General features: G+C 46.3%; 1 protein-coding gene and 1 pseudogene across 1 annotated transcript in view; both read right to left on the minus strand.

Moving 5' to 3' along the window:
- Nucleotides 1-4,075, minus strand: part of slc7a14a (solute carrier family 7 member 14a) — a 78,025-nt gene extending 73,950 nt beyond the window's left edge. The window contains exon 1 of the mRNA XM_070882436.1: nucleotides 3,772-4,075. Coding sequence (XP_070738537.1) covers nucleotides 3,772-4,075 — 304 coding nt within the window. The remainder of the gene's footprint in view (nucleotides 1-3,771) is intronic.
- A 10,038-nt stretch (nucleotides 4,076-14,113) lies between these two features.
- On the minus strand, nucleotides 14,114-14,232 carry LOC139266391 (5S ribosomal RNA; annotated as a pseudogene).
- Nucleotides 14,233-26,563: the final 12,331 nt, after the last annotated feature.

Here is a 26,563-nt window from a genome sequence, read left to right on the forward strand (position 1 = left end):
GTAACGGAATCAAACATGTCACATCTGCCCCATTTAAACCAGTGTCCAATGGTCAGGCAGAGAGAGCAGTGTAAACCATCAAGCAAGGCTTGAAGAGGGTAAGTGAAGACTCACTGCAGACTCGCGTATCCTGAATCCTGCTTAGCTACCGCATGAGTCCCGACTCACTCACTGGGATCCCACCTGTTGAACTGCTCATGAAAAGAGTACTTAAGACAAAGCTCTCGTTAGTTCACCCTGATCTACATGAACAGGTAGAGAGCAGGCGGCTTCAACAAAGTGCATACCATGATAGCGCAAATGTGTCATGCGAGATTGAAATCAATGATCCTGTATTTGTATTAAATTATGGACAAGGTCCCAAGTGGCTTCCTGGCACTGTCGGGGCCAAAGAGGGAAGCAATATGTTTCGGGTCAAACTTTCAAATGCACTCATTCACCGGAAACACTTGGATCAAATGAAACTCAGATTCACGGACTATCCTGAGCAACCCACCTTGGACCCCACCTTTTTTGATCCCCCAACATACACACCAGTGGACCACGAAGCAGAACCCATCATCCACAGCAGCCCTGCAGGGCCCAACACACTAGACAGCCCAGCAAGGTCAACAGCACAGCGAGGGCCCAACAAATGATTCAACAACACCAGCTTTCATACCGAGACGATCAACCAGGGCAAGAAGGGCCCCAGGTCGACTCACATTGTAAATAGTTACACTCTTGACTTTGGTGGGGGGGGAGGGGGGAGTGCTGTTATATATGTGGACCTGTACTTACTCTGTACAGCCATCAGAGGGCTCATCCCCTGGAGTCCCAAGGGATCCCATAATCCCTTGGGAGCACAGGTATTTAAGGAGGCTTCACAGGTTGGAGAGGCACTCTGGAGACCTGCAATAAAAGACTACGGTCATACTTTACTTTGAGCTCACAGTGTTCAGTCTGACTCTTTCTTCATTCACAACAAGAACTATATACCTTTAAGATAAAGCAGCGATCTAATAGGGATACACAGAAAGAGCCCATTGATCCCTCTGGACAGGTCAACAGGAGCTGACAATGCAAATCCCATGTTTTTTTGCACTTTCACCGAACCTGTTACTTACTTCCTTTTCAAATATCCAGCTCCCTTTTATCAACAACAGCTTGCATTTATATAGTGCCTTTAATGTAGTAAACCATACCAAGGCGCTTCACTGGAGCGTTATAAAACAAAATTTGACACCGAACCACATAAGGAGGTATTGGGATAGGTGATAGGTTTTAAGGAGGATTTTAAAGGAGGAGAGTGAGGTAGGAAGGTGGAGAGGTTTAGGGAGGGAATTCCAGAGCTTAGACCCCAGGCAGCTGAAGGCACCAATGGTGGAGTGATGGAAATCGGTGATGTGCAAGAGGCCAGAATTGGCGGAGCGCAGAGATTTCAGAGGGTTGTAGGGCTGGAGGAGCTTACAGAGATAGGGAGGGGGGTGAGGCATAGGAGGGATTTGAACATAGGGATGAGAATTTTAAAATCGAGGCATTGCCGGACCGGGAGCCAATGTCGAGTCAGCGAGCACAGGGGGTGATAGGTGAACGGGACTTGCACGCGCAGCAGTGTTTTGGATGAGGTGAAGTTTGCACAGGGTGCAAGGTGGGAGGTCAGCGGGTGAGGGGAGGGGAATTTCCTCAGGATTACTCCCGCTACTCCACTGTAACTCCAGAGGAAACTCTGTTCCTGCACATCAACAGGGGTTTCTGCCAAAGTTAATGGGATTAACCACCGAGAAAATTCACTCCCAGACAGGAGTAATTTGAACCCACCCTGTCCAGCGGAATCTGGGTCGGCAGTGCAGTTGAAAATCATCTCTGAAAACCTACTGCTCCATTCCTGTCCACTGTCACTTTAACTGGGCCCTTCTCTTAGGCATCAGAGGCTCCCGCCTAACTCAACTATTTTAGTTATATACTTTAATCAAGTGCCCCCTGATTAAAGGCGGGGGATACTCCAAAAACTTTTCAAGTGTCCCTATTTTTGTTTTTTTTTAGGGCAAAAAACACAAATTATACAAGTGCCCCCAGACTAAAAAGGGGGGTTTTAGGGGGGTGGCAGTAAAACCGACAAACATAGACAAATTAAATTTTGATACTAACAGATCAAATCAAAATTTGGTTGCCAGGGGCGATGATGCACTCCAGTTCCCACCTGACTCAAATGACAGCCTCATGAACAAGTGCAAATTTGGGTCATATGTTATCGTCAGAACCCCAATGGTATTTTAACGGCTGATTGCCTGAGGGCTGTGATCAGTAAAACCTGGTGGAGAAAGAGCGGGGTTTTATATATCTTCATGAGGCCAACAGGAGCAGGAGTCCTTCAGGCCCCACAAGGAAAGTCACCACCATCCCTCCATTGCTGAAAACCCAGGAAGCATAGACTTAGCTTATATTCCTTTAAGTTTAGAAAGTTGACAGGTTACTCCACCCTCACTCGCTGTCCATTCACTTGGGCTGAGCCAGAGCAAGAGAACATAAGAACATAAGAAATAGGAGCAGGTGTGGGCCATACAGCCCATCAAGCCTGCTCCACCATTCACTACGATCATGGCTGATCATCGAACTCAACTCCATTTTCTCACCCGATCTCCATATCCCTTGATTCCCCAAGAGTCCAAAAATCTATCTATCTCAGCTTTGAATATAATCAATGACTGAGCATCCACAGCCCTTTGGGGTAGAGAATTCCAAAGATTCACCACCTTCTGAGTGAAGAAATTCCTCCTCAACTTGGTCTTAAATGGCCTACCCCTTATCCTGAGACTATGAGCCCTAGTTCTAGACATTCCAGCCAGGGGAAACAACCTCTCAGCATCTACCCTGTCAATCTCCTTCAGAATCTTTTATGTTTCAATTAGATCATCTTTCATTCTTCTAAACTCGAGAGTATAGACCCAATTTACCCAATCTCTCATAGAAACATAGAAACATAGAAAATAGGTGCAGGAGTAGGCCATTCAGCCCTTCGAGCCTGCACCACCATTCAATAAGATCATGGCTGATCATTCACCTCAGTACCCCTCTTCTCATAAGACAGTCCTCTCCTCCCAGAAATCAATCTCGTGGATCTTTGTTGCACTGTCGCCAAGACAAGAGAAATCTTGGTCTCCCGTTCAATCCAGAGCTGAGCTGCGAAAGCCATGTCCTCAAGATGGCTACTTCCGCCTCTGTAATGTTTCCCATCTCAGCCCGAATCTCCACTCAACCCATAACTATGAACTTGTTCCCGGCAGACTCAATTTCTCCAATGTCCTGCTTGTTGGCTTACAATACAGAGAAACTATTTCCTCTGGTGGGTGAATCCAGAACAAGAGGACGTAAACTTAAAATTAGAGCTAGTCATTCAAGAGTGAAATCAGGAAACACTTCTTCACACTCAGAGTAGTGGAAATCTGGAACTCTCGCCCTGCTAAAGGCTGTGGATCAATTGAAAATTTCAAAACCGGAGACCAATAAACTTTTGTAAAGCTGTCAAGGGATATGGAGTTAAGGTGGGTAAATGGAGTTGAGGTACAGATCAGCCGTAATCTGATTGACTAGTGAATAGACTGGAGGGGTTGAATGGGCTCCTCCTGTTCCTATGTGCTGCCTTCCACTGAGATCAATTAATTCAGCACAACTCAGGAATCGAACCTGGTGCCATCCTGGTCTACAGGGCTCAGTACCACATTGGGCAGGGACTCCACCACCTGAGATTTGGAAAAGACGCAGTCAATGTTTAGTAATTCTCTCGCTCACCTGATAAGATGGAGGCCACTGCTGCGATGATGAACGACACAATCACACCGGGTCCCGCCATCTCCTTGGCCACCAGTCCCGATACCACGTACATGCCGGTACCTACACAGCTGCCGACTCCGAGAGATACCAAATCGACTGTGGTGAGCACCTGGGCCAGCCTGGAGTGACCCGTTCCGTGCTGCGTGGAATCTTCGAGCATAGATTCCACCGGTTTTGTGCGAAGAATCCGCGAGTGCAACGCCACCCATGTTGCGCCCCAGTGAACCCGCCGGGGGTCCAGGTATGAGAGGACTCCGCTCATCGCAGCGAGGGGTGGGGGGGGCAGCAATCCTGTTGATGTGAAGGGTCTCGGTGCGATTGGAAGGGTCTTCAGCGGAGAATCCAAATGTCAACGAGGGAGAACCCAGCCATTCATAGGAAGGTCATCTGAGCCTTTAGGAACATTGTACTGAAGTTCAGGTGAATGTTGGCCAATGGAATCTCGTTGAACCTGATAAAAGAGCAAGTTGAAGACAGAATTCTTGAGAAAGTGTTCAGAGAAAGTTTCCTCAAGACTGATCAGAAATATTAAAGAGAGATTGCTTATCCAGCAGCAACTTTGCATTTATAAAACTTGGTGTGGCACTGAGTTACATGCAGTGTAAGGTGTGCGGCCTTCTCTACCAGTCCCACTCAGACCGGGGCTGGCTTTCTCAATGTAAGGTCTAGTGCATGCGCAAAACTGTTAATACCTTAATAAGGCCGCGCACCCCCCAAAACATAAGAGGGAACATTGATCACATGTAGGCCAGACCAGGTAAGGACGGCAGGTTTCCCTATCTAAAGGACATTAGTGAACCAGTTGGATTTTTGTAACAATCCAACAGCTTCATGGTTATTTAATTCCTGGTACTGTCCCCACAAATGATCCAATTTATTGGAATTAATTGAATCAGAGAATGATACAGCACACAAGGAGGCCATTCGGCCCATCGTGCCTGTGCCGGCTCTTTGAAAGAGCGATCCAATTAGTCTCACTCCCCTGGCCTCTCCCCATAGCCCTGCAAATTTTTCCTTTTCAAGAATATATCCAAATCCCATTTGAAAGTTACCAGTAAACTTGCTTCCAGATCATAACTACACGCTGCATTTTTTTTTAAATTCCATTTCTCCCCTCTGGTTCTTTTACCAATTACCATAAATCTGTGTCCTCTAGTTCCCGACCCTTCTGCCAGTGGAAACCGTTTCTCCATATTTACTCTATCAAAATCCTTCATGAATCAGAAGGTTGTGGGTTCAATTCCCACTCCAGGTTCTTGAGCACATAAATCTAGGCTGGCATTCCAGTGCTGTGGTCAGGGAGATGCCGTCTTTTGGATGAGATGTTAAACTGAGGCTCTGTCTGCTCTCTCAGGTGGATGTCAAATATCCAGGGCCACTATTTTAAACGAACAGCAGGGGAGTTATCCCGGTGTCCTGGCCAATATTTATTCCTCAATCAACATAACAAAACAGATTATCTGATCATTATCACTTTGCTTTATGTTGGAGGTTGCAGTGCACAACTTGGCTGCCGCATTTCCCACATTACAACAGTGACTACACGCCAAAAGTACTTCATTGGCTGTAAAGCGCTTTGGGATATCTGGTCGTCATGAAAGGCGCTAATTAAATGCGTCTTTCATTCTTTATTTTTCTCCCCTTGACCTTCTCTGCTCTAATTTCAGCCGTGGCTCAGTGGGTAGCACACTCACCTCTGAGTCAGAAGGCCATGGGTTCAAGTCTCACTCCAGGGACTTGAGCACATAAATCTAGGCTGACACACCCAGTGCAGTACTGAGGGAGTGCTACACTGTTGGAGGTGCCGTCTTTCGGATGAGACGTTAAACCAAGGCCCCATCTGGTCTCTCAGATGGACATAAAAGATCCCATGGCACTATTTCGAAGAAGCACAGGCGAGTTATCCCCGGTGTCCTGGCCGATATTTATCCCTCATTCAATATCACAAAAACAGATTATACAGTCATTATCACATTGCTGTTTGTGGGAGTTTGCTGTGCGCAAGTTGGCTGCTACGTTTCCCACATTACATCTGTGACTACACTCCAAAATTACTTAATTGTCTGAAAAGTGGTCATGAAAGGTGCTATATAAATGCAAGTCCTTCTTTCTCTCCAAGGAGAACAATCCCAGCTTCTCTAGTCTCTCCGTGTAATTGAAGTCCGCATCCCTGGTACCATTCTAATAAATCTCCTCTGCATCCTTTCTAAGATTTTGACATCCTTCCTAAAGTATGGCACCCAGTATTGAACGGAATACTCCAGATCAGACCTAACCAGTGTTTTATAAATGTTCAGCATCGCATCCTTGCTTTTGTACTCTCTGCCTTATAAAAAAGCTAAGGGTTCAGTATGCTTTTTGAACAGCCTCCTCAACTTGGCCTGCCACCTTCAACGATTTGTGTACATACATCGCCAGGTCTCTCTGTTCTTGCATCCCTTTTAAGATTGTACCATTTAGTTAATTTTGCCTCTCCTCACTCTTTCTTTAAAGGGATGTGCAGTTGGTGTCTTGGCCAAAGAGGGTAAAGATTAGTCAGGACTCCTGCTACTGATCACTATCCAATGACTTGTGCTGTAAGTGCACTTGTATTGATATTGGATCAAACTAAGTTCGAACTATCTCCAAACTAGGGTGGCCAACTCTGGTTGGACTGTATTCCATAAGGTTCCATCACATGACTTCCCTTATCTAACTGCCTCACCCCCACATTGCTGCCATTGGACACCCATCAAGTCAATCCTCTTGGAAATCGATCAGTAATGGCGGCTACAATTCCCATGATCCTCCGCACTCCAGACATCCCCCTACCCGCACAGTGAGAAAGCGAGGTAGTAAGGGCAGTCAGCACTGGTGATACCTGTGAGTACTGACTGGTTATGTTGTGGTGGTGCTGCGAGTGGTTATGATCTGGAATGCACTGCCTGAAAGGCTGGTGGAGGCAGACTCGAGCATGGCTTTCAAAAAGGAATTGTATAAGTAATTGAAGGAAAAATATTTGCAGGGCTATGGGGAAAGGGCGGGGGAGAGGGACTAGCTGAAGTGCTCTTGCCGAGAGTCGGTATGGGCTCAACATGCTGAATGGCCTCCTTCTGTGCTGTAACCATTCTTTGATTCTATGATTCTACCTAACCCCAGTAGGACTCAGTACTGTTAGGAGGGGAGGGGAGAATACGAGAGGGGGAAATAACCAGCATGTTTTCACTCTGTCATTGCAAGAAGTAGCATCAGGTACCAACTTGAAGTTCATTAAAATACTTTTGGAGCTGGATTCCATTTTAATCAGAATACTCAAAACCCTCAAGTCTCTAAGAGTAAATGCTGAACAAGAGAGCAAACGACACCTCATGGACTCTGACCTACATAACGGAACTCTGACATGGAAACAGGTAGGTCAGCAGCGAGCTGTGATGTCAATGATCATCTTGAACTAGAGAGGATGTAACATGACACGGGACGAAATCGAGTCATGTTCTCATTTCAAGCCGTACTCTCTGATTGCATTAACTGTTCTGAGCTGGATAATGATTAAAAAAAATACTTTAGCACATCAATAATGTAAAGACACTTCATAGATGAAAGGAGAAGATATTGGCAGAGAACCAAAGTTGACTTGTCATCGCAGGTAAGGTGATGCCTTAGTAATAGTACTGGAGAAATTAATAGGACTAAAAGCCAACAAATCCCCTAGACCTGATGGCCCACATGCTGGCATTTTAAAAGAGGTGGCTGCAGCGATAGTAGATGCATTGGTTTTCATCTTCCAGAATTCTATAGATTCTAGACTGGCTCCCATGGATTGGAAGGTAGAAAATATAACCCCGCTATTCACGAAAGGACGGAGAGAGAAATCAGGGAACTATAGACCTGTTATCCTGACATGAATAGTAAGGAAAAGGATAGAACCTATTGTTAAGGATGTGGTAACAGAGCACTTAAAAAATCTATGATTGAGCAGAGTCAACACGGATTTATGAAAAGGAAATCGTGTCTGACAAATCTTTAGTGCTTTTTGAGGTTATAACTATGAAAATAGATAAGGGGGAACCAGTGGATATACTGTATTTGGATTTTTTTTAAGTATTCAATAAGGTGCCACACAAGAGGTAATTACACAATATTAGGGTTCATGGGATTGGGGCAATATATATTAGCATGGATTGAGGATTGGTTAACAGACAGAAAGCAGAGAGTAGGAATAAGCGGGTCATTTTTGGATTGGCAGGCTGTGACAAGTGGGTTACTGCAAGGATTAGTACTTGGACCTCAGCTAATCGCAATCTATATCAATTATTTAGATGAGAGGACCAAGTGTAATTTATCCAAGTTTGGTGACGATATAAAGCTAAGTGGGAAATAAGTTGTAAGGAGAATGCTAATAGGCTGCAAAGGGGATATAGACAGGTTAAGTGAGTGGGCAAGGACATGGCAGATGGAATATAATGTGTAAAAATGTGAATTTATCCACATTGGTCGGAAAAAGTAGAAAAACATAATATTTTTAAAGTTGAGAGATTGGGAAATGTTGGTGTTCAGAGGCGCCTGGGTGTCCTTGTACACAAATCACAGAAAGTTAACATGGAGGTATAGGAAGTAATGACACAAGAACATAAGAAATAAATGCTGGAGTAGGCCATTTGGTCCTTCGAGCCTGCACCATCATTCAACAAGATCATGGCTAATCTACCTCAACTTCACTTTCCCCCACTATCCCCATATCCCTTAATTCCCTTATTTCCCAAAAAGGCATCAACCTCTGCCTTGAATATACTCAACCACTGAGCATCCACAGATCTCTGGGGGTAGAGAATTCCAAAGATTCACAACCCTTTGAGTGAAGAAATTTCTCCTTATCTCAGTCCTAAATTGCTGACACTTTATTTTAAGACTGTGACCCCGTATTCTAGATTCCCCAGCTAGGGGAAACATCTTCTCAGCATTAACCCTGTCAAGCGCCTTAAGAATTTTATATGTTTCAATGAGATCACATCTCATTAAACTCTAGGCCTACTCTACTCAATCTCTCCTCATGGGGCAATCCCCTCATCTCAGGAACCATTCTAGTGAACATTTATTGCACTCCTTCGAAGACAAGTATATATTTCCTTAGAGAAGGAGACCAGAACTCTACACAGTACTCCAGGTACAAAAACAAAACTCTGCGGATGCTGGAATCTGGAATAAAAACAGTAAATGCTGGAAATCTCAGCAGGTCAGGCAGCACCTGTGGAGAGGAAGCAGAGTTAACGTTTTGGGTCGATGACGAAGGGTCATCGACCGGAAACGTTAATTTTGCTTCCTCTCTACAGATGCTGCCTGACCAGCTGAGATTTACAGTACTCAAGTTGTGGCCTCATTACTGCCATGTATAATTGCAGTAAGACTTCTTTACTCTTATATTCTAATCCCTTTGTAATAAAAGTTACCATACCATTTGCTTTCCTAATTGCTTGCTGTACCTGCATGTTAACTTTCTGTGATTCGTGTGCAAGGTCACCCAGGTTAGTCTGAATGCAAACATTTCCCAGTCTCTCATCATTCAAAAAATATTCTGCTTTTTAGTTTTTCCTACCAAAGTGGATAACTTCACACCTCTCACATTGCATTCCATTTGCCATGTTCTTGCCCACTCAGTCAACTTGACTATATCTCTCTGCAGCCTCTTTACATCCTCATCACAGATTACTTTCCCTGCTAACTTGGTATCATCAGCAAAATTGGATAGATTACTCTCAGTCCCTTCATCTTAGTCATTAATATAGATTGTACATAGCGAGGCCCAAGCACTGATACTTGTGGTACACCGCTAGTTACAGCCTGCCAACCTGAAAAAGTCATGGTTATTCCTACTCTCTGTTTTCTGCCCTTTAACCAATCCTCAATCCATGCTAATATATTACCCCCAATTCCATGAGTCCTAATTTTTGTGTGATAACCTCTTGTGTGGCACCTTGTCGAATGCTTTTTGAAAATCCAGATACATTACATCCACTAGTTCTCCCTTATCCATCCTACTAGCTACATCTTCAAAAAAACTCTAACAATTAGAAAAGCAAATGTTCTGTTGGCCTTTATTACAAAAGGATTTGAGTATAAGAGTAAAGGGGGTGAAATTGCCCACCGCTGGGAATGGGGCGCGCCTACCGTGTTTCTGTTGATTTTACTGGCGCGGTTGAAGCGGTGGCCTCTTGAGCGAAATTCCGTTCTTTGGCTTTTTTTGTTCAGTGGACCGAAAGTCAGGCATAATAGGGACAGATATGCGGCGGTAAGTGGAAGTTCGCAGTCTAGAGGGGCGGAAGTTGGGGGCGGGTGTAGTGGTCGCCGCTGTCAGTCATCAGCGAAGCGCTGATGACGTCATCACGGGGCCGCTTCAATTCTTTAAGTTCAGTCCACTAAGCCACCAGGGAGGGTTTCAGCCAGGCCCCTGCAGCCTCTTAGCGTCCTCTTCACAGCTCACACCGCCACCCAGTGTCATCTGCAAACTTGGAGATATTACACTCAATTCCTTCATCTAAATCATTAATGTATATTGTAAATAGCTGGGGGGTCCCAGCACTGAGCCCTGCGGCACTCCACTAATCACTGAGGCAGAGGGTGGGAGTAGATGGGTACTTTTCAGGATGGCAGGCAGTGACTAGTGAGTGGGGTGCCGCGGGGTTCTGTGCTGGGGCCCCAGCTGTTTGCATTGTACGTTGGTGATTTAGACAAAGGGATTAAGTGTGGTATCTCCGGGTTTGCGGATGACACTGGGTTGGGTGGCAGTGTGAGCTACGAGGAGGATGCTATGAGGCTGCAGAGTGACTTGGATGGGTTAGGTGAGTGGGCAAATGCGTGGCGGATGAAGTGTGGTGTGGATAGGTGTGGGGTTGTCCACTTTGGTGGTAAAAACAGAGAGACAGACTATTATCTGAATGGTGACAGATTAGGAAAAGGGGAGGTGCAGCGAGATCTGGGTGTCATGGTACATCAGTCGTTGAGGGTTGGCATGCAGGTGCAGCGGGCGGTTGGGAGGGCGGGTGGCATGTTGGCCTTCATGGCGAGGGGATTTGAGTGCGGGGGCGGGGGGATGTTGCTGCGGTTTTGCAGGGCCTTGGTGAGGCCACACCTGGAGTATTGTGTACAGTTTTGGTCTCCTAACTTGAGGAGGGACGTTCTTGCTATTGGGGGAGTGCAGCAAAGGTTCGCCAGACTGATTCCCGGGATGGCGGGACTGATATATCAAGAAAGACTGGATCAACTGGGCTTGTGTTCACTGGAGTTCGGAAGAGTGAGAGGGGACCTCATGAAAACGTTTAAAATTCTGACGGGTTTAGACAGCTTAGATGTAGGAAGAATGTTCGCAATGTTGGGGAAGTCCAGAATCAGGGGTCACAGTCTAAGGATAAGGGGTAAGCCATTTAGGACCGAGATGAGGAGAAACTTCTTCACCCAGAGAGTGGTGAACCTGTGGAATTCTCTACCACAGAAAGTTGTTGAGGCCAATTCACTAAATATATTCGAAAAGGAGTTAGATGTAGGGGGATCAAGGGGTATGGCGAGGAAGCAGGAATGGAGTATTGAAGTTGCATGTTCAGCCATGAACTCATTGAATGGCGATGCAGGCTCGAAGGGCTGAATGGCCTACTCCTGCACCTATTTTCTATTTTCTATTCTATTCTGAAAAGGACCCGTTTATCCCGACTTTCTGCTTCCTGTCTGCCAACCAGTTCTCTATCCACGTCAGTAAATTACCCCCAATACCATATGCTTTAATTTTGCACACCAATCTCTTGTGTGGGACCTTGTCAAAAGCCTTTTGAAAGTCCAAATACACCACATCTACTGGTTCTCCCTTGTCCACTTTACTAGTTACATCCTCAAAAAATTGCAGAAGATTTGTCAAGCATGATTTCCCTTTCATAAATCCATGTTGACTTGGACCGATCCTATCACTGCTTTCCAAATGTGCTGTTATTTCATCTTTAATAATTGATTCCAACATTTCAGCATCAAAAAGTCTTACTGCAATTATGTAGGGCCTTGGTGAGACCATACCTCGAGTAATGTGTGCAGTTTTGGTCTCCCTTATTTAAGGAAGGATATACCTGCCTTAGAGGGAGTGCAATGAATGTTCACTGGACTGATTCCTGGAATGGGGGGAAATATCCCTTGAGGAGAGATTGAGTACACTAGGTCTATATTCTTTAGAGTTTAGAAGAATGAAAGGTGATCTCATTGAAATGTATAAAATTCTTAAGGGGATTGACATGGTAGATGCTGGGAGACTGTTTCTCCTGGCTGGGTAGTCTAGAACTGGAGGGTCACAGTCTTAGAATAAGGGTCAGCCATTTAGGACTGAGATGAGGAGAAATCTATTCACTCAAAGTTTTGTGAATCTTTGAAATTCTCTGCCCAGAGGGTTGTGGACACTCAGTCATTGAGTATATTCAAGACAGAGATCGATAGATTTTTGGATACTAAGGGAATCAAGGGATATGGGATCAGTGCGGGAAGGTGGAGTTGAAGTAGAAGATTAGCCATGATCTCATTGAATGGTGGAGCAGGCCTAAAGGGCCAAATGGCCTACTCCAGCTCCTATTTCTTATGTTCTTAAGCCACAGAGATGGGATGATTGGAATGAAATGAAGTGTGACAGAAGGCCCGATCTGAATTGATATGGTTGATAGTTGGGCCACAGGCCATCCTTGGTTAATCAAGGCGGATTTGAATAAGAACACAATTCATGACTCAAGATCGCAAGAAAATTGCTGATGAGGCAGTCCATTTGGCTCATCTCAATTCATCCATCCAGGGAGGTCCTATAGACTCCTCACTGCAGAATCCAATTGTTTGTTAAATGTCTCCAGGGTATTTGCTTCCAATTGATCTATGCAAAAGTCCATTCCATGTTTTGATCACTGTGTATGAAGAGGAATCCCCTGATACCAGTCCTAAAGTTACCTTTTACAACTTTGAACCTGTACCTACTCCAGAAGTTTGATGTGAAGTAATATTCAGGGTTAACTTTTCCTGTCTTCCTAACTACTTTATACACATCCGGAAGATCACTTCTCATATGTTTCCTGAAAAGCCCGATTTTCTCCGATCTTTCCTCATAACTCCGACCCCTGACCCTGGGGATTATCCTCGTGTCTGTTCTCTGCACTGCCCCGAGTACTTGAATCTCTGTTGGAGACCAGAACCTACACAAGTCCTCAAGGGGCAACTCTTTTGGAGGGGGAACAAAATAAACATTAGATCAAGTGCCCCCCCCCCCCCGATCTAGGGGGCACTCCAGACACTTTTAACTGCCCTCTTTTTTTAATATTTTTTGTTTTTTGTGGGTTTTTTTGTGGGGTGTTTTGTGATTTTTTTGTGGGGCATTAAAATTATATATTTTACAAGTGCCCCCTATAAAAGGGGAGGGGGACACTAAAAACCCGGCAATTAAAACAAATTAAACTTTAAAACATGTAAAATCAAATTAAAATTTGGTTGCCGGGGGTGATAATGCACTCCAGTCCCTCCGGCGCCCACCTCTTGCGGAAGGCCGCAAGCGTACCGGTGGACACTGCGTGCTCCATCTCTAGGGACACCCTAGCCCGGATGTAAGCGCGGAAGAGAGGCAGGCAATCAGGCTGAACGACCCCCTCGACCGCCCGCTGCCTGGACCGGCTGATGGCACCCTTGGCCGTGCCCAGGAGCAGTCCTACAAGGAGGCCCTCGGACATACCCGCTCCCCTCGGCACAGGGTGCCCAAAGATCAGGAGTGTAGGACTGAAGTGCAGCCAGAAATTGAGGAGCAACCCCTTTAAATAATGAAACAAAAACTGCAACCTCGTACATTCAATAAAAATATGGAACACGGACTCCTCCAGACCGCAGAAATTGCAGGCGGCCTGGGAGCCCGTGAACTGGCTTAAAAATTTATTGCACGGGACTGCTCCATGCACCACCCTCCAGGCCAAGTCCCCGATAAATAGTGGGAGGACTCCCACATAGAGCGCACCCCCGCCTCCTCCGGACGGCAAGATTGTACGCCATGGCGTGTCCGGACGGCAGACGAGGATGGCAAGGTGGAGAGTGTGCAGGAGCAGCCCGTACAGGAAACCCCTCCGCGCAGAACTGAAAGGCACGGAGGGGATTTCCCCGAGGCGGCTCAAGTTGTGAGGCGCCGATTCCCGAGGGAGGTTCCGGGGTTTGGCGCCGATGAGGAATTCCGGCCGGACGGGGGTCAGTTCGGACGGGATCTCCCCACGTGCTTGAGCCTCTTTGACACACCTAACGGATTCAGGGCCCAGAGCTGCTTTTAGCGACTCAAAGCCTACTGCACCTGATATTCCCAGGCAGTCTCCCATCCAAGTACTAACCAGGCCTGACATTGCTTAGATTCCAAGATCAGACAAGATCAGGCGTTTTCAGACTAGTGTGGCAGTAGGGCAAGGGGCACTCAGACCAGAGCCCCGTACAGCTGCTCTGTAATTATATAACGGCTATGCTATCCCCAAGCGACGGATGGGTCATTCTCTGCATCAAGTCACATGGTGAAATAACACTGCTTAACCCCATGAGTCCCAAACCGGCAAAATACATAATGGTGGAGACACTGAGCAATTCAAGACAGAATGAGCTTGCCTTTATACAGATTTCGGAACGTCCCAAAGCACTTTACAGCCAATGAAGTACTTTTTTGAAGAGCAGTTACTGTTCTAAATGTAGCAGCCAATTTGTGCACAGCAAGCTCCCGCAAGCAACAATGTGTGCATGACCAGATGATCTGTTTTTTTAGTGATGTTGATTGAGGGATACATTTTTTGGCACAAGACACCGGTGAGAACTCCCCCGCACTGCTTCAAAATAATGCCGTGGAATGTTTTACATCCACTTGAAAGGGCAGGCGGGGCCTCCCTCGGTTTATCATCTCACCTGAAAGGCAGCACCCTCTACAGTGCAGCGCTCCCTCAGTACACTGGGATGATCTCTGGAGTGCGGCTTGAACCCACGACCTTCTACCTCGGAGCCGCGAATGTTAGCAACTGAGCCACGGGCTGACACCTGAAGATACCCAGGCATAATTTTCATGGCTTTTGGTGAGAGTTCAACAGCTCAGCAGGGTGATGACATGAGTTAGGCAGTGGAGGAGGGGGGGTCCGTGGTTAGAATATCGAGGACACAACCTGAGCACTGAGTCTTCACGTATAATATACCAGGGCCACACTCCTGGAGTGCGGAACAAGAAAACAGAACGGAGCTTCATTACAATCTTAACACCAATGGTAATGAGATATGTTAATTCTAAGCACAATCTCTCGTGCTTCTCGCCGAGATTGCATCAGACTGGCCGGTTTAAAACTGGCCTCATAAACAAAACAATGCTGACAGGGAAAATGAAAGTATCTATAACTTGTGGCTGTTGGAATTTGACGGAAGTTGAAATGTGTTCGTGGCACAGGGGATTTCTGCTGTTCTCTTTGTGTCTGTCTATACTTGTAGGTTCTGGGCCAAAAGTTGCGGCTGAGATTTTAAGTTATACCACTTTCAATTTCCAACGTGGGCATTCCATTGGGAATTCCATTATTTTTGTGTTATTTCAAAGAAGAGGAGGAGGAACGGATGGATGTCAGACTGGTGATATTTCACCTGATATGGACTAGCTTCCTCTGCTGTTACTCATCATCTCATATCTCATAATAGGAGAAACTCCTTTTACTTGCAGGAGGGTTGGTAACCAGAGGAAACCGATTTAAAATAATTGGCAAAATAACCCAAGGCGACATGAGGAGAAATGTTTTTACGCAGTGAGTTGCTGCGATATGGAATGCACTGACTGAAAGGGTGGTTGAAGCAGATTCAATAGAAACATTCAAAAGGGAACTGGGAAAATATTTGAAATGAAAAATAATTCAGGGCTACGGAGAAAGAGCAGAGGAGTGGGACTAATTACGGAGCTCTTTCAAAGTGCCGGCACAGGCAAGTTGAGCCGAATGGCCTCCTTCTGTGCTGAATCATTCTTTGATTCTATGATTATAAAGGGTCTGTATGCCTGTGCAGGATGTAGTTGTACATGGCCTTGATGAGGCCACACCTTGAGTATTGTGTACAGTTTTGGTCTGGTCTCCTAATCTGAGGAAGGACATTCTTGCTATTGAGGGAGTGCAGCGAAGGTTCACCAGACTGATTCCCGGGATGGCTGGACTGACATATGAAGAAAGACTGGATCGACTAGCATTATATTCACTGGAATTTAGAAGAATGAGAGGGGATCTCATAGAAACATATAAAATTCTGACAGGATTGGACAGGTTAGATGCAGGAAGAACGTTCCCGATGTGGGGAAATCCAGAACCAGAGGTCACATTCTAAGAATAAGGGGTAAGCCATTTAGGACCGAGATGAGGAGAAACTTCTTCACTCAGAATTGTGAACCTGTGGAATTCTCTACCACAGAAAGTTTTGAGGCCAGTTCGTTAGATATATTCAAAAGGGAGTTCGATGTAGCCCTTACGGCTAAAGGGATATGTAGAGAAAGCAGGAATGGGGTACTGAAGTTGTATGATCAGCCTTGATCATATTGAATGGTGGTGCAGGCTCGAAGGGCTGAATGGCCTTCTCCTGCCCCTATTTTTGATGTTTCTATGTAAACTATCCCATAGCACTATTTAAAGAATAGCAGAGGTGTCCCACCCCAAACCCCCTCCCCAATGTGCTTGTCAACATTTATCCCTCGATCACCATCACCAAGACAAATTATCTGGTTGTTGATCTTATTGCTGTAAAACCATGCTGTGTGAAAATTGGCTGCCGTGTTTCCTACATTACAACATTGACTGCACTTCATCGAGCAATTCTTCCACTGTGAAGCACTTTGGGATGTCCGGAGTACAATATAAATGCAAATTAATTTTGTTCTTTCTTGCTCACTCTTACTCTGAGCTTCATCCAGTGAACCCAACTCATGGAACCTTCCTAACAGCCCCTGGTCAGAGGTAACTGCACTGGTGCTCTCCACAATCCCTACAGTTGGGCCCGTGACATGCTGGTCTTTGGTCTGCCACTCAGGCCTGCAACTTCTTCAGGGGACCTATAGAAACAGTTGAGTCGAATTTTTAAATGAGATGCAGCCCATGTACCTGTGTGTCCCATACTTCAGACTGTGCTTTATGCTGTGTGTCCCACACTCTCTGGTTATGCACGTGCATATTATCGTCCTTTGAGGGAGAGTGTGTCCTAAGTAAAGGAAGAGCATCTGGGAGAGTGCTGAGCATCTCGAGTCTCACAGAAACCAAACACAGGCAGCGGAAGGAGCGTGCGGCAAACCAGACTCCCCACCCACCCTTTCCTTCAAGCACTGTGACAGAGACTGTAATTCCTGTACTGGACTGTTCAGTCACCTAAGAACTCACTTTTAGAGTGGAAGCAAGTCTTCCTCAATTTCAAGGGACTGCCAATGAGCATGATATCGTATGCATGCACACGTATTGATTTATGTGCACCGCATGCATTTGTGTGTGTGTTTTTGCATTTGTGTGTGCATGTGCTTTCATTTGTGCACACATGTGCAGATTTGAATTGTTACGGGTTTGTGTGTGCGTTTTTGCGTGTGTGCGTTTCTGCATATTTGCACATGTGTGTGTGTGATTTTGTGTGTGCGTGTGTGTTGGTTATGTGAGTCACCAGGGTCTCGCTCTTGTGTGAGCTTTCAGAGATTGCACTGCAGCCCAGCCTGCTGTGACTCAGGTTCTTCTTGTGATTGAATGCACATTAACTATGGGCACTGCATTGAGTCAATGCTCAGAGGGTGTGGGAGTATGTATTGTGTCCATATCCATTCACTGCACATTTAGAAAGAAAGACGAGATCTGATCATCATCACATCTTATATAAGGAGACTCTCAAATGTGAAGGTTCCCACTCCACTCGGTTTGTCGTGCTGATACATCCCTTTTAATGGGGTCCTAATGCTTTTATTAAAGGGATTTTCCAAAGGGGTCCTGATGTGGATACAGATTCTGGGGGCTGCTGCAGATTTGTAGCATCCATCAAACTCTGATACCCAGCTCCTGAGCTCAACGATCGGACTGTCCTCTTGCTAGACACAGGGCAAGAAGGGAGAGGGAAGCCACTCTGAGACCGTTTAATTCAGATTCCTAGCAGCTTTTTTCAAAAAGGAAGAATCAGGTGCCAGCCCTTAATGGGAAAGAGAGGAAATAAACACGTTTCAATAATTGTCTCCCTCACAATCCAGTTAAGCACCCCCGAGAACATCCACCAACCCCCGCCCCAAACCCCACTTCAAACCCGAGCCCCAATTTTCCCCCCGAGCCATACCTCTCCCTCCTCCAATCCCCTTTCCTCCGCCAGATCCCACCTCTCCCCCCCGAGCCCCCCTCAAACCCCCGGAGTCTCACTTCAACCCCCCTGAGCCCCAGTTTCCCCTCCAAGCCCAATGTCTCCCTCTCCTGAGCCCCTCTCCACCCCCAAGCCCCACCTCTTCAACCCCCCAAGTCCCACTTATCCCCCTGAGCTACACTTTCCACCCAGAGCCCTTCATCTTCCCCCCCCCCCCCCCCCCGAGCTCCTTTCTTCCCCCAAGCCCAACATCTCCTCCCGAGCCCCACTTCAACCCCCCCTGAGCCCCACCTCTCCCCGGGAGAGCAACATTATGGATTACCCCCTATAGTTGATGAGTCACTGACAGCCCTGCAGTACATCCTCGGTGTGGCCAGTCTTCACACGGCAGCTTCGTCAGCGACCGTCAGCAAGCTGTTCAACTATGGAGGTCATCACAACCGAGTCCAATCCTGTCCTCAACCAATAGGCACCAGAGCACCTTCCAGTAGGATTCATTGGACGGAGTGTAAATCCTGGCTGATCTTTCCCTTCCCTGATGCAGGGTGGGGGGGTGGGGGGGGGGAGTGATGTTGAGTCTAACAACAACAACTTGTATTTATATAGTGCCTTTATTGTAATGAAACGTCCGAAGGTGCTTCACAGGAGTATTACTTTTTTTAAATTTACACCAAGCTGCAAAAGTAGAAATTAGCGCAGGTGACCAAAAGTTTGGTGAAAGATGCATGTTTTAAAGACCGCCTTGAAGGAGCAAAGAGAGGTAGAGAAGCAGAGAGGTTTAGGGAGGGAGTTCGAGAGCTTGGGGCCCAGGCAACAGAAGGCACGGCTACCAATGGTTGAGTGATTATAATCAGGAATGCGCAAGAGGACAGAATTAGAGGAGCGCAGACATCTCAGGGTTGTGGGGCTGGAGGAGATCACAGAGCTAGGGAGGGGTGAGGCCATGGAGGGGATTTGAAAATAAGGATGGGAGTTTTGAAATCGCGGCGTAGCTTTACCAGAAGCCAATGTAGGTCAGCCAGCACAGGGGTGATGGGTGAGCGGGACTTGGTACGAGTTAGGACACGGGGCAGCTGAATTTTGGAGCAACTCTAGTTTAGGTCAGGTAGAATGTGGGAAACCAGCCAGGAGTACATTGGAATAGTCAAGTCTGGAGGTAACCAAGGCATGGATGAGGGCTTCAGCAGTGGATGAGCTGAGGTGGGGACGGAGACGGGGGATGTTACGGAGGTGGAAATAGGCGAACTTAGTTATGCGACGGATATGTGTTCGAAAGCTCATTTCAGGCACCAAGGTTGCGAACAGTCTGGTTCAGCCTCAGACAGGAGTTAGGGAGAGGGATGGAGTCAGTGGCTGGGGAACGGAGTTCGTGGTGGATACCGAAAACAATGGTTAACGGAGAACTGTTGATTCAGCACAGACTGGAGACGGATGCCAGGGCTTGGTCTGTGGGTCTCAGTCCCATCCCGGGGAACGCACTGAAGAAGAGAAGGCCCTGACCCCAAAAAACAAAAACCGACGGAAATAAATCTCAGAGAAACAAATATCAATAAATAGTCTCGCCTGGTTAGTCTTCAGTCGCAGGTATTGTGGCCCAGAAAAGACTCTGTGTCAGCACAAAGCCACGGGTACACTGAGAGCTGGAATATCAGAATAAATTAACTAAATATAATCATCTCAGACAAAATTTGACAACTGAGGATTCTCCTATTAATAGCTGGCGTGTGTGACAACCCTTACATTGCCTGCATTCTTGGGCCTCTATTGCCCAACTCACATTCCGGTGACTACATTTAGAATTATCCTGGAGCAGGACATGACCGTGATGCACAGCCAACTTTCTGTATGTTTATCCCTGCTCCGCCCTGCATGAAACTGGGTCACACAGCCGGGCATTCAACCGGGGAGCACAGCGTCATGTCCAAGGCTGGTGCTGACCTTACCCAACACCCACACATACACATTCTGACACAAGACTCCCAAAGCAAGCGCTCTACTCAGAACTCCTACACGGCAAGCGAGCCCCAGGTGGGCAGAGGAAACGTTTCAAGAACATCCTCAAAGCCTTCTTGATAAAATGCAACATCCCCACCGACACCTGGGAGTCCCTGGCCAAAGGCCGACTTAAGTGGAGGAAGAGCATCCGGGAGGGCGCTGAGCACCTCGAGTCTCATCGCCGAGAGCATGCAGAAAGCAAGCGTGCGGCAAACCAGTCTTCCCACCTACCCTTTCATTCAACCACTGTCTGTCCCACCTGTGACAGAGACTGTAATTCCCATATTGGACTGTTCAGTCATCTGAGAACTCACTTTTAGAATGGAAGCAAGTCTTCCTCGATTTCGAGGGACTGCCTATGATGACGATACACATACTGAGTCCCAACCGGGGTCCCTGGATTGTATTCATGGCCAATGTTCCTGTTCATTTTATTTTGGGTGCGCGGCCCCTTTAAGCGGCTGCACGACCTATTCAAAATACCGCAGATGCGGGTTTTTTCTCAATGAAAAGCCGATGAGCCGGCTGCGTGCGAGGTCCAGAGAGCTGCACGGTGGCACAGCTTAAAGGGAACTTTACTCACGAGTAGGAACATAGGAATAAGAGCAGATCATTCAGGATCAGCCTAACCACCTCCCCTTAACATTCATTGGCATGACCATTGTCCAATCCCCCACCATCAACATCCTGGGTGTCACCATTGACCCGAAACTGAACTGGACCAGCCACATAAATGCCATGGCTAAAAGAGCAGGTCAGAGGCTGGGTATTCTGTAACGTGTATTATTAACTAAGGAAGGATATATTTGCCATAGAGGGAGTGGACCGAAGGTTCACCAGACTGATTCCTGAGATGGAGGAATTGTCCTATGAGGAGAGATTGAGTAGACTAGGCCTATATTCTCTAGCGTTTAGAAGAATGAGAGGTGATCTCAATGAAATGGACAAAATTCTTACAGGGCTTGACAGGGTAGATGCAGGCAGGATGTTTCCTCTGTCTGGGGAGTCAAGAACCAGGGGTCACAGTCTCAGAATAAGGGGTCGTCCTATTTCTTATGTCCTTATGAGTGAAAGCCTCTCTATCGCCTGTGCAGATCTGTACCACAATACCATTTACGCGCCTTTGTTCCATATCCCTCATGCCGTTACCCAACAAAAAAATCAAACAATCTCAGTCTTGTTGGTTTCAACTGAACCCCAGCATTCGTAGCCTTTTAGGGGAGAGAGTTGCGGCTTTCCACCGCTCTTTGTGTGAAGAAGTGCCCTTGAATGTCCTGGCTCTAATTTTAAGATTGTGTCCACTTGTTCTGGACTCCCCCAGCAGAGGAAATAATTTTTCTGTATCGACCCTATTGAATCCTTTAATCACTTTAAACACCTCAATCAGATCACCCCTCAACCTTCGAATCTGAAGGATATATAAAACAAATTTATGCAACCTGTCCTCATAGTTTAACCCTTTGAGCCCCAATATCATTCTGGTGACTCTGCACTGCACCCGCTCCAAGGTTAATATTCCTTCCTGAGGTGCGGGGCCAGAACTTAACGCAGTATGCAGATGGGATCTAAGAAGGCTCTATACAACTGAAGCATCTTTTCCGCACTTTTGTATTCCATATTCAGATAAGGATCAACATTCAATTAGCCTTTTTGAGAAGATATAGTACCGCAGGTGCTGCAGGGCTCAGTGCTGGGGCCCCAGCTATTTACAATATATATTATTGATTTAGATGAAGAAATTGAGTGTAATATCTCCAAGTTTGCAGATGACACAAAGCTGGGTGGCAGTGTGAGCTGTGAGGAGGATGCTAAAGGCTGCAGGGTGACTTGGACAGGTTGGGTGAGTGGGCAAACGCATGGCAGATGCAGTATAATGTGGATAAATGTGAGGTTATCCACTTTGGTGGCAAAAACATAAAGGCTGAATATTATCTGAATGGCGGCAGATTAGGAAAAGGGGAGGTGCAACGAGACCTGGGTGTCATGGTACATCAGTCATTGAAAGTTGGCATGCAGGTACTGCAGGCGGTGAAGAAGGCAAATGGTATGTTGGCCTTCATAGCAAGGGGATTTGGGTGTAGGAGTAGGGAGGTCTTGTTGCAGTTGTACAGGGCCTTGGTAAGGCCTCACCTGGAATATTGTGTTCAGTTTTGGTGTGCTAATCTGAGGAAGGATGTTCTTGCTATTGAAGGAGTGCAGCGAAGGTTCACCAGACTGATTCCCGGGATGGCAGGACTGACATATGAGGAAAGACTGGATCGACTGGGCCTGTATTCACTGGAGTTTAGAAGGATGAGAGGGGATCCCATAGAAATATATAAAATTCTGACAGGATTGGACAGATTAGATGCAGGAGGAATGTTCCGGATGTTGGGGAAGTCCAGAATCAGGGAACATAGTCTAAGGATAAGGGGTAAGCCATTTAGGACTGAGATGAGGAGAAACTTCTTCACTCAGAGTGTTGTTAACCTTTGGAATTCCCTACCGCAGAGAGTTGTTGATGCCAGTTCATTGGATATATTCAAGAGGGAGTTAGATGTGGCCCTTATGGCTAAAGAGATCAAGGGGTATGGAGAGAAAGCAGGAAGGTGGTACTGAGGTGAATGATCAGCCATCATCTTATTGAATGTGGTGCAGACTCAAAGGGCCAAATGGCCTACTCCTGCACCTATTTTCTATGTTTCTATGTTTCTGAGCACTAGATTTCAGTGATTTTTAACTAGGTACGATAGTGTAGTGGTTATGCTTCTGGGTTAGTAATCAGAAGCCTGGACTAATGGTCCAGCAGATCCCTTCCCAGAGTCTGAACATTTGAATTCAGTTTTAAAAATCTGGAAATTCAAGAACAGCAAGTAATCAAGAAGACAAATGAAATGTTGGCCTTTATTGCAAGGGGAATGGAGTATAAAAGCAGGGAAGTCTTGCTACAACTGAAGACCACACCAAGAGTACTATTTAAGGAGGGATAAACTTGCATTGGACGCAGTTCAGAGAAGGTTCAACAGGTTGATTCCTGGAATGATGGGGTTGTCTTATGAAGAAAGGTTGAGCAGGTTGGGCCTGTACTCATTGGAGTTTAGAAGAATAAGAGATGATCTTATTGAAATGTATAAGAATCTGACAGGGTAGATGCAGAGAGGATGTTTCTCCTCGTGGGGGAATCTAGAAATAGAGGGCATAGTTTCAGAAAAAGGGGTCGCCCATTTAAGATGGAAATGAGGAGGAATTTCTTCTCTCAGAGGGTCGTGAATTTTTGGAATTCTCTGCCCCAGAGAGCTGTTGAGGCTGGGTCATTGAATATATTTAAGGTAGAGATAGACAGATTCTTGACCTATAGGGGAAGGGTTATGGGGAACAGGCAGGAAAGTGGAGCTGAGGCCAAGATCAGATCAGCGATGATGTTATTGAATGGCGGAACAGGCTCAAGGGGCTGTATGGTCTACTCCTGCTCCTATTTTTTATATTCTTAAGTAAAAAGCTGGTCTCAGTAAAAGTGACCATGTAGCTGTCAGATTGTCGTAAAAACCCAACTGGTTCACTTATGTCCTTTAGGAAAGGAAATCTTACCTGGTCTGGGCCTATATGTGACTCCAGTCCCACACCAATGTGGTTGACTCTGAAATGGCTTAGCAAGCTACTCAGTTGTAACCCATTTCATTTTAAAGTATGGAAGATGCTGTGCATGACTTCTTTTAATGTGGGGTGGCCGTTGTACACCAGCTACCTCATGGGCTTGGCAGAGCAAGGTCTTGGTCCAATGGCAAAGCACCGCTACTCGAGATGGACAATAAATACTGGACTTGCCAGCAATGACCACGATCTTAGAATGATTTATTTTTAATTGTCCAGCAGGACAGCTAAATCTCTCTGCTCCTGCGCAGCTCCTCGTTTCCTGCCATGAACAGAATGTTCCAATTTGTGCTTCTGTGATCCAAATGACTTCACATTTCCCCACATTGAACTCAATCTGCCACAGTTTTTCCCACTCACTTAATCTCGGTATCCCTTTGTGACTTTCTGCTGCCATCCACACAACTTATTGTGCCTCCCAACTTAGTGTTGTCTGCAAACTTGGATAAACAGAACTCTATTCCTTCATCCAAGTCACCTGCCCTGTCCTGAACGAGGGATGTTGCCGGATGAGGGGAAGTCATGTGTTTAGGTGGACTGCGCCTTTAAGTGCTGTTGCTGGGGTAAGTATGTGTGTGCGCCGATTGGTTGGACCAACTGTCAGTTAGTCAGTCAACCAATCAGTGTGCAGGGGGCTCAGAAGAGCCGGCAGACCCAAACAGCCAGCGGGCCCCAAAGAGCCGGCCCAGCCCACGAGGGAGCACTGTGGGGAGGAGTGGCCAGCCCGAGGACTGTGGCTGCGGGAGTTCCAGCAGGGCAACGAGGGTGAAGCAGTCGATTGAGGAGAAAGATTATATTAATGAGTAAGATTTCGACAGTCGCGTTCTGCGCATGCACCACCTGGCGGCTGGGAATGGTGGACGAGGGGTGGTGCCGGATAAGGGAGTCCAGATAAGAGAAGTTCAACCTGTATTGAAAAGCTGAGGCCTCAGTACAGGTCCCTGCAGAAAACCACTTGTCACATCCCACCAATCAGAGAATGTTCCCTTTATCCATAATCACTGTCTCCTACCTCCCAACCAATTACCAACTCATGTCTCAAGGTTACCTCCAAATCTGCGCACTCTCATTTTTGCTATTAATTTCTTGTGCGGAACTCTATCAAATACTTTTTAAAAGTCCATCAGGACAACATGGACAGATATTCTCCTATCTATGTTGATGACCGTCCTAAAAAGTTCAACTAGATTAGTCAGAACATGAGAGGTGATCTCATTGAAACATACACAATTCATACAGGGCACGACAGGGTAGATGCAGGGAGGATGTTTCCCCTGGTTGGGGAGTCTAGACCCAGGGGGTCACAGTCTCAGAATAATGGGTCGGCCATTTAGAATTGAGATGAAGAGACATTTCTTCACTCAGCGGGTGCCGAATCTCTGGAATTCTCTACCTCAGAGGGCTGTGGAGGCTCAGTCGTTGAATATATTCAAGAAAGAGATTGATAGATTTTTGCATATTAAGGGAATCAAGGGATATGGGAATCGCACAGGCAAGTGGAGTTGAGATAGAAAATCAGCCATGATCTCATTGAATGGTGGCGCAGGCTCGAGGGGGCAAATGGCCTACTCCTGCTCTTATTTCTTACGTTCTTATGACCTATCCTTCACAAATTTAGGCTGACGCTCTCAGCTCAGCTCATATTGTAAACCACGGTTACAAAGATATGTTTTTAAAGATGAAGGGTGAAGTGGAGAGGGTGGAAGGGGGAATTGTTCAGGGAGGGAGAATCAGAGGATGGAACCAATATGGCTGGAGGCTCTCAATCAGCCCCATTTTTAAAATGGATGATTTAGATAAATCAATAAATAAATAATATTTACCCTTAAAAATTACTCTTGAAAATCAATATACAAATTTGAGGAAACAAAAGGTGAGAAGGGTGTTGTCAGGGTGTAATAAACAATTAATTAAAGAGAAGCTACCTCTACAAATGGCCTGAGCAATTAAATTGCTCATAAATTATTCTATTTGACAAACTTGTGGAACATGTTTTTCATCTTATTGAGTGCATTTAACAGCTGATAGAAAACCGCTGGCTTCAGTTAGATTCCCGGCAAACCATGTTAGGTTTTAGCCGGCAAGCCTCATTAACAAAACCCTGGCTGACTCACGAGAGGAAATTTGGGGAAGTCCTTGGCCACCAATCGGTGCTCAGGTAAGAGGGGAGAACCGCGGTTCAAGGGTCTCATGTTAGGGAATGGGGGGAGCGGGGGCAGGTCTGAACTTTCCTTGTGGGGCCTGGTGGGACCTCGCCTAATCCTCCTGGCCCCACAAAGGAAAGGAAAGTACTTACCTTTAATAACCTCTTCTGCTTCCCATCTTCATTGTATCATACAGCACAGAAGGAGGCCATTGCTGCTTCGCTGAAAGACCTATCCAATTAGTTCCACTCCAACCTGTTCTTTCCCCATAGCCCCGCAAATGTTCCCCCTTCAAGTATTTATCCAATTCCCTTTTGGAAGTTATTATTGAATCTGCTTCCACCGCCCTTTCAGGCAGCGCATTCCAGATCACAACAACTCGCTGTGTAAAAAAAAACTCATCTGCCCTCTGGTTCTTTTGCCAATTACCTGAAATGTGTGTCCTCTGGTTACCGACCCTCCTGTGACTGGAATCAGTTTCTCCTTATTTACTCGATCAAAACCCTTCATAATTTTGAACACCTCAATTAAATGTCCGCTTATCTTTCCCTGCTCTAAGGAGCACAATCCCAGATTCTCCAGTCTATCCACGTAACTGAAGTTCTTCATCCCTGGTACCATCCTGGTAAATGTCCTCTGCACCCTCTCTAAGG

Source organism: Pristiophorus japonicus, chromosome 6, assembly GCF_044704955.1.
Source record: "Pristiophorus japonicus isolate sPriJap1 chromosome 6, sPriJap1.hap1, whole genome shotgun sequence".
Taxonomy (NCBI): Eukaryota; Metazoa; Chordata; class Chondrichthyes; family Pristiophoridae; genus Pristiophorus; species Pristiophorus japonicus.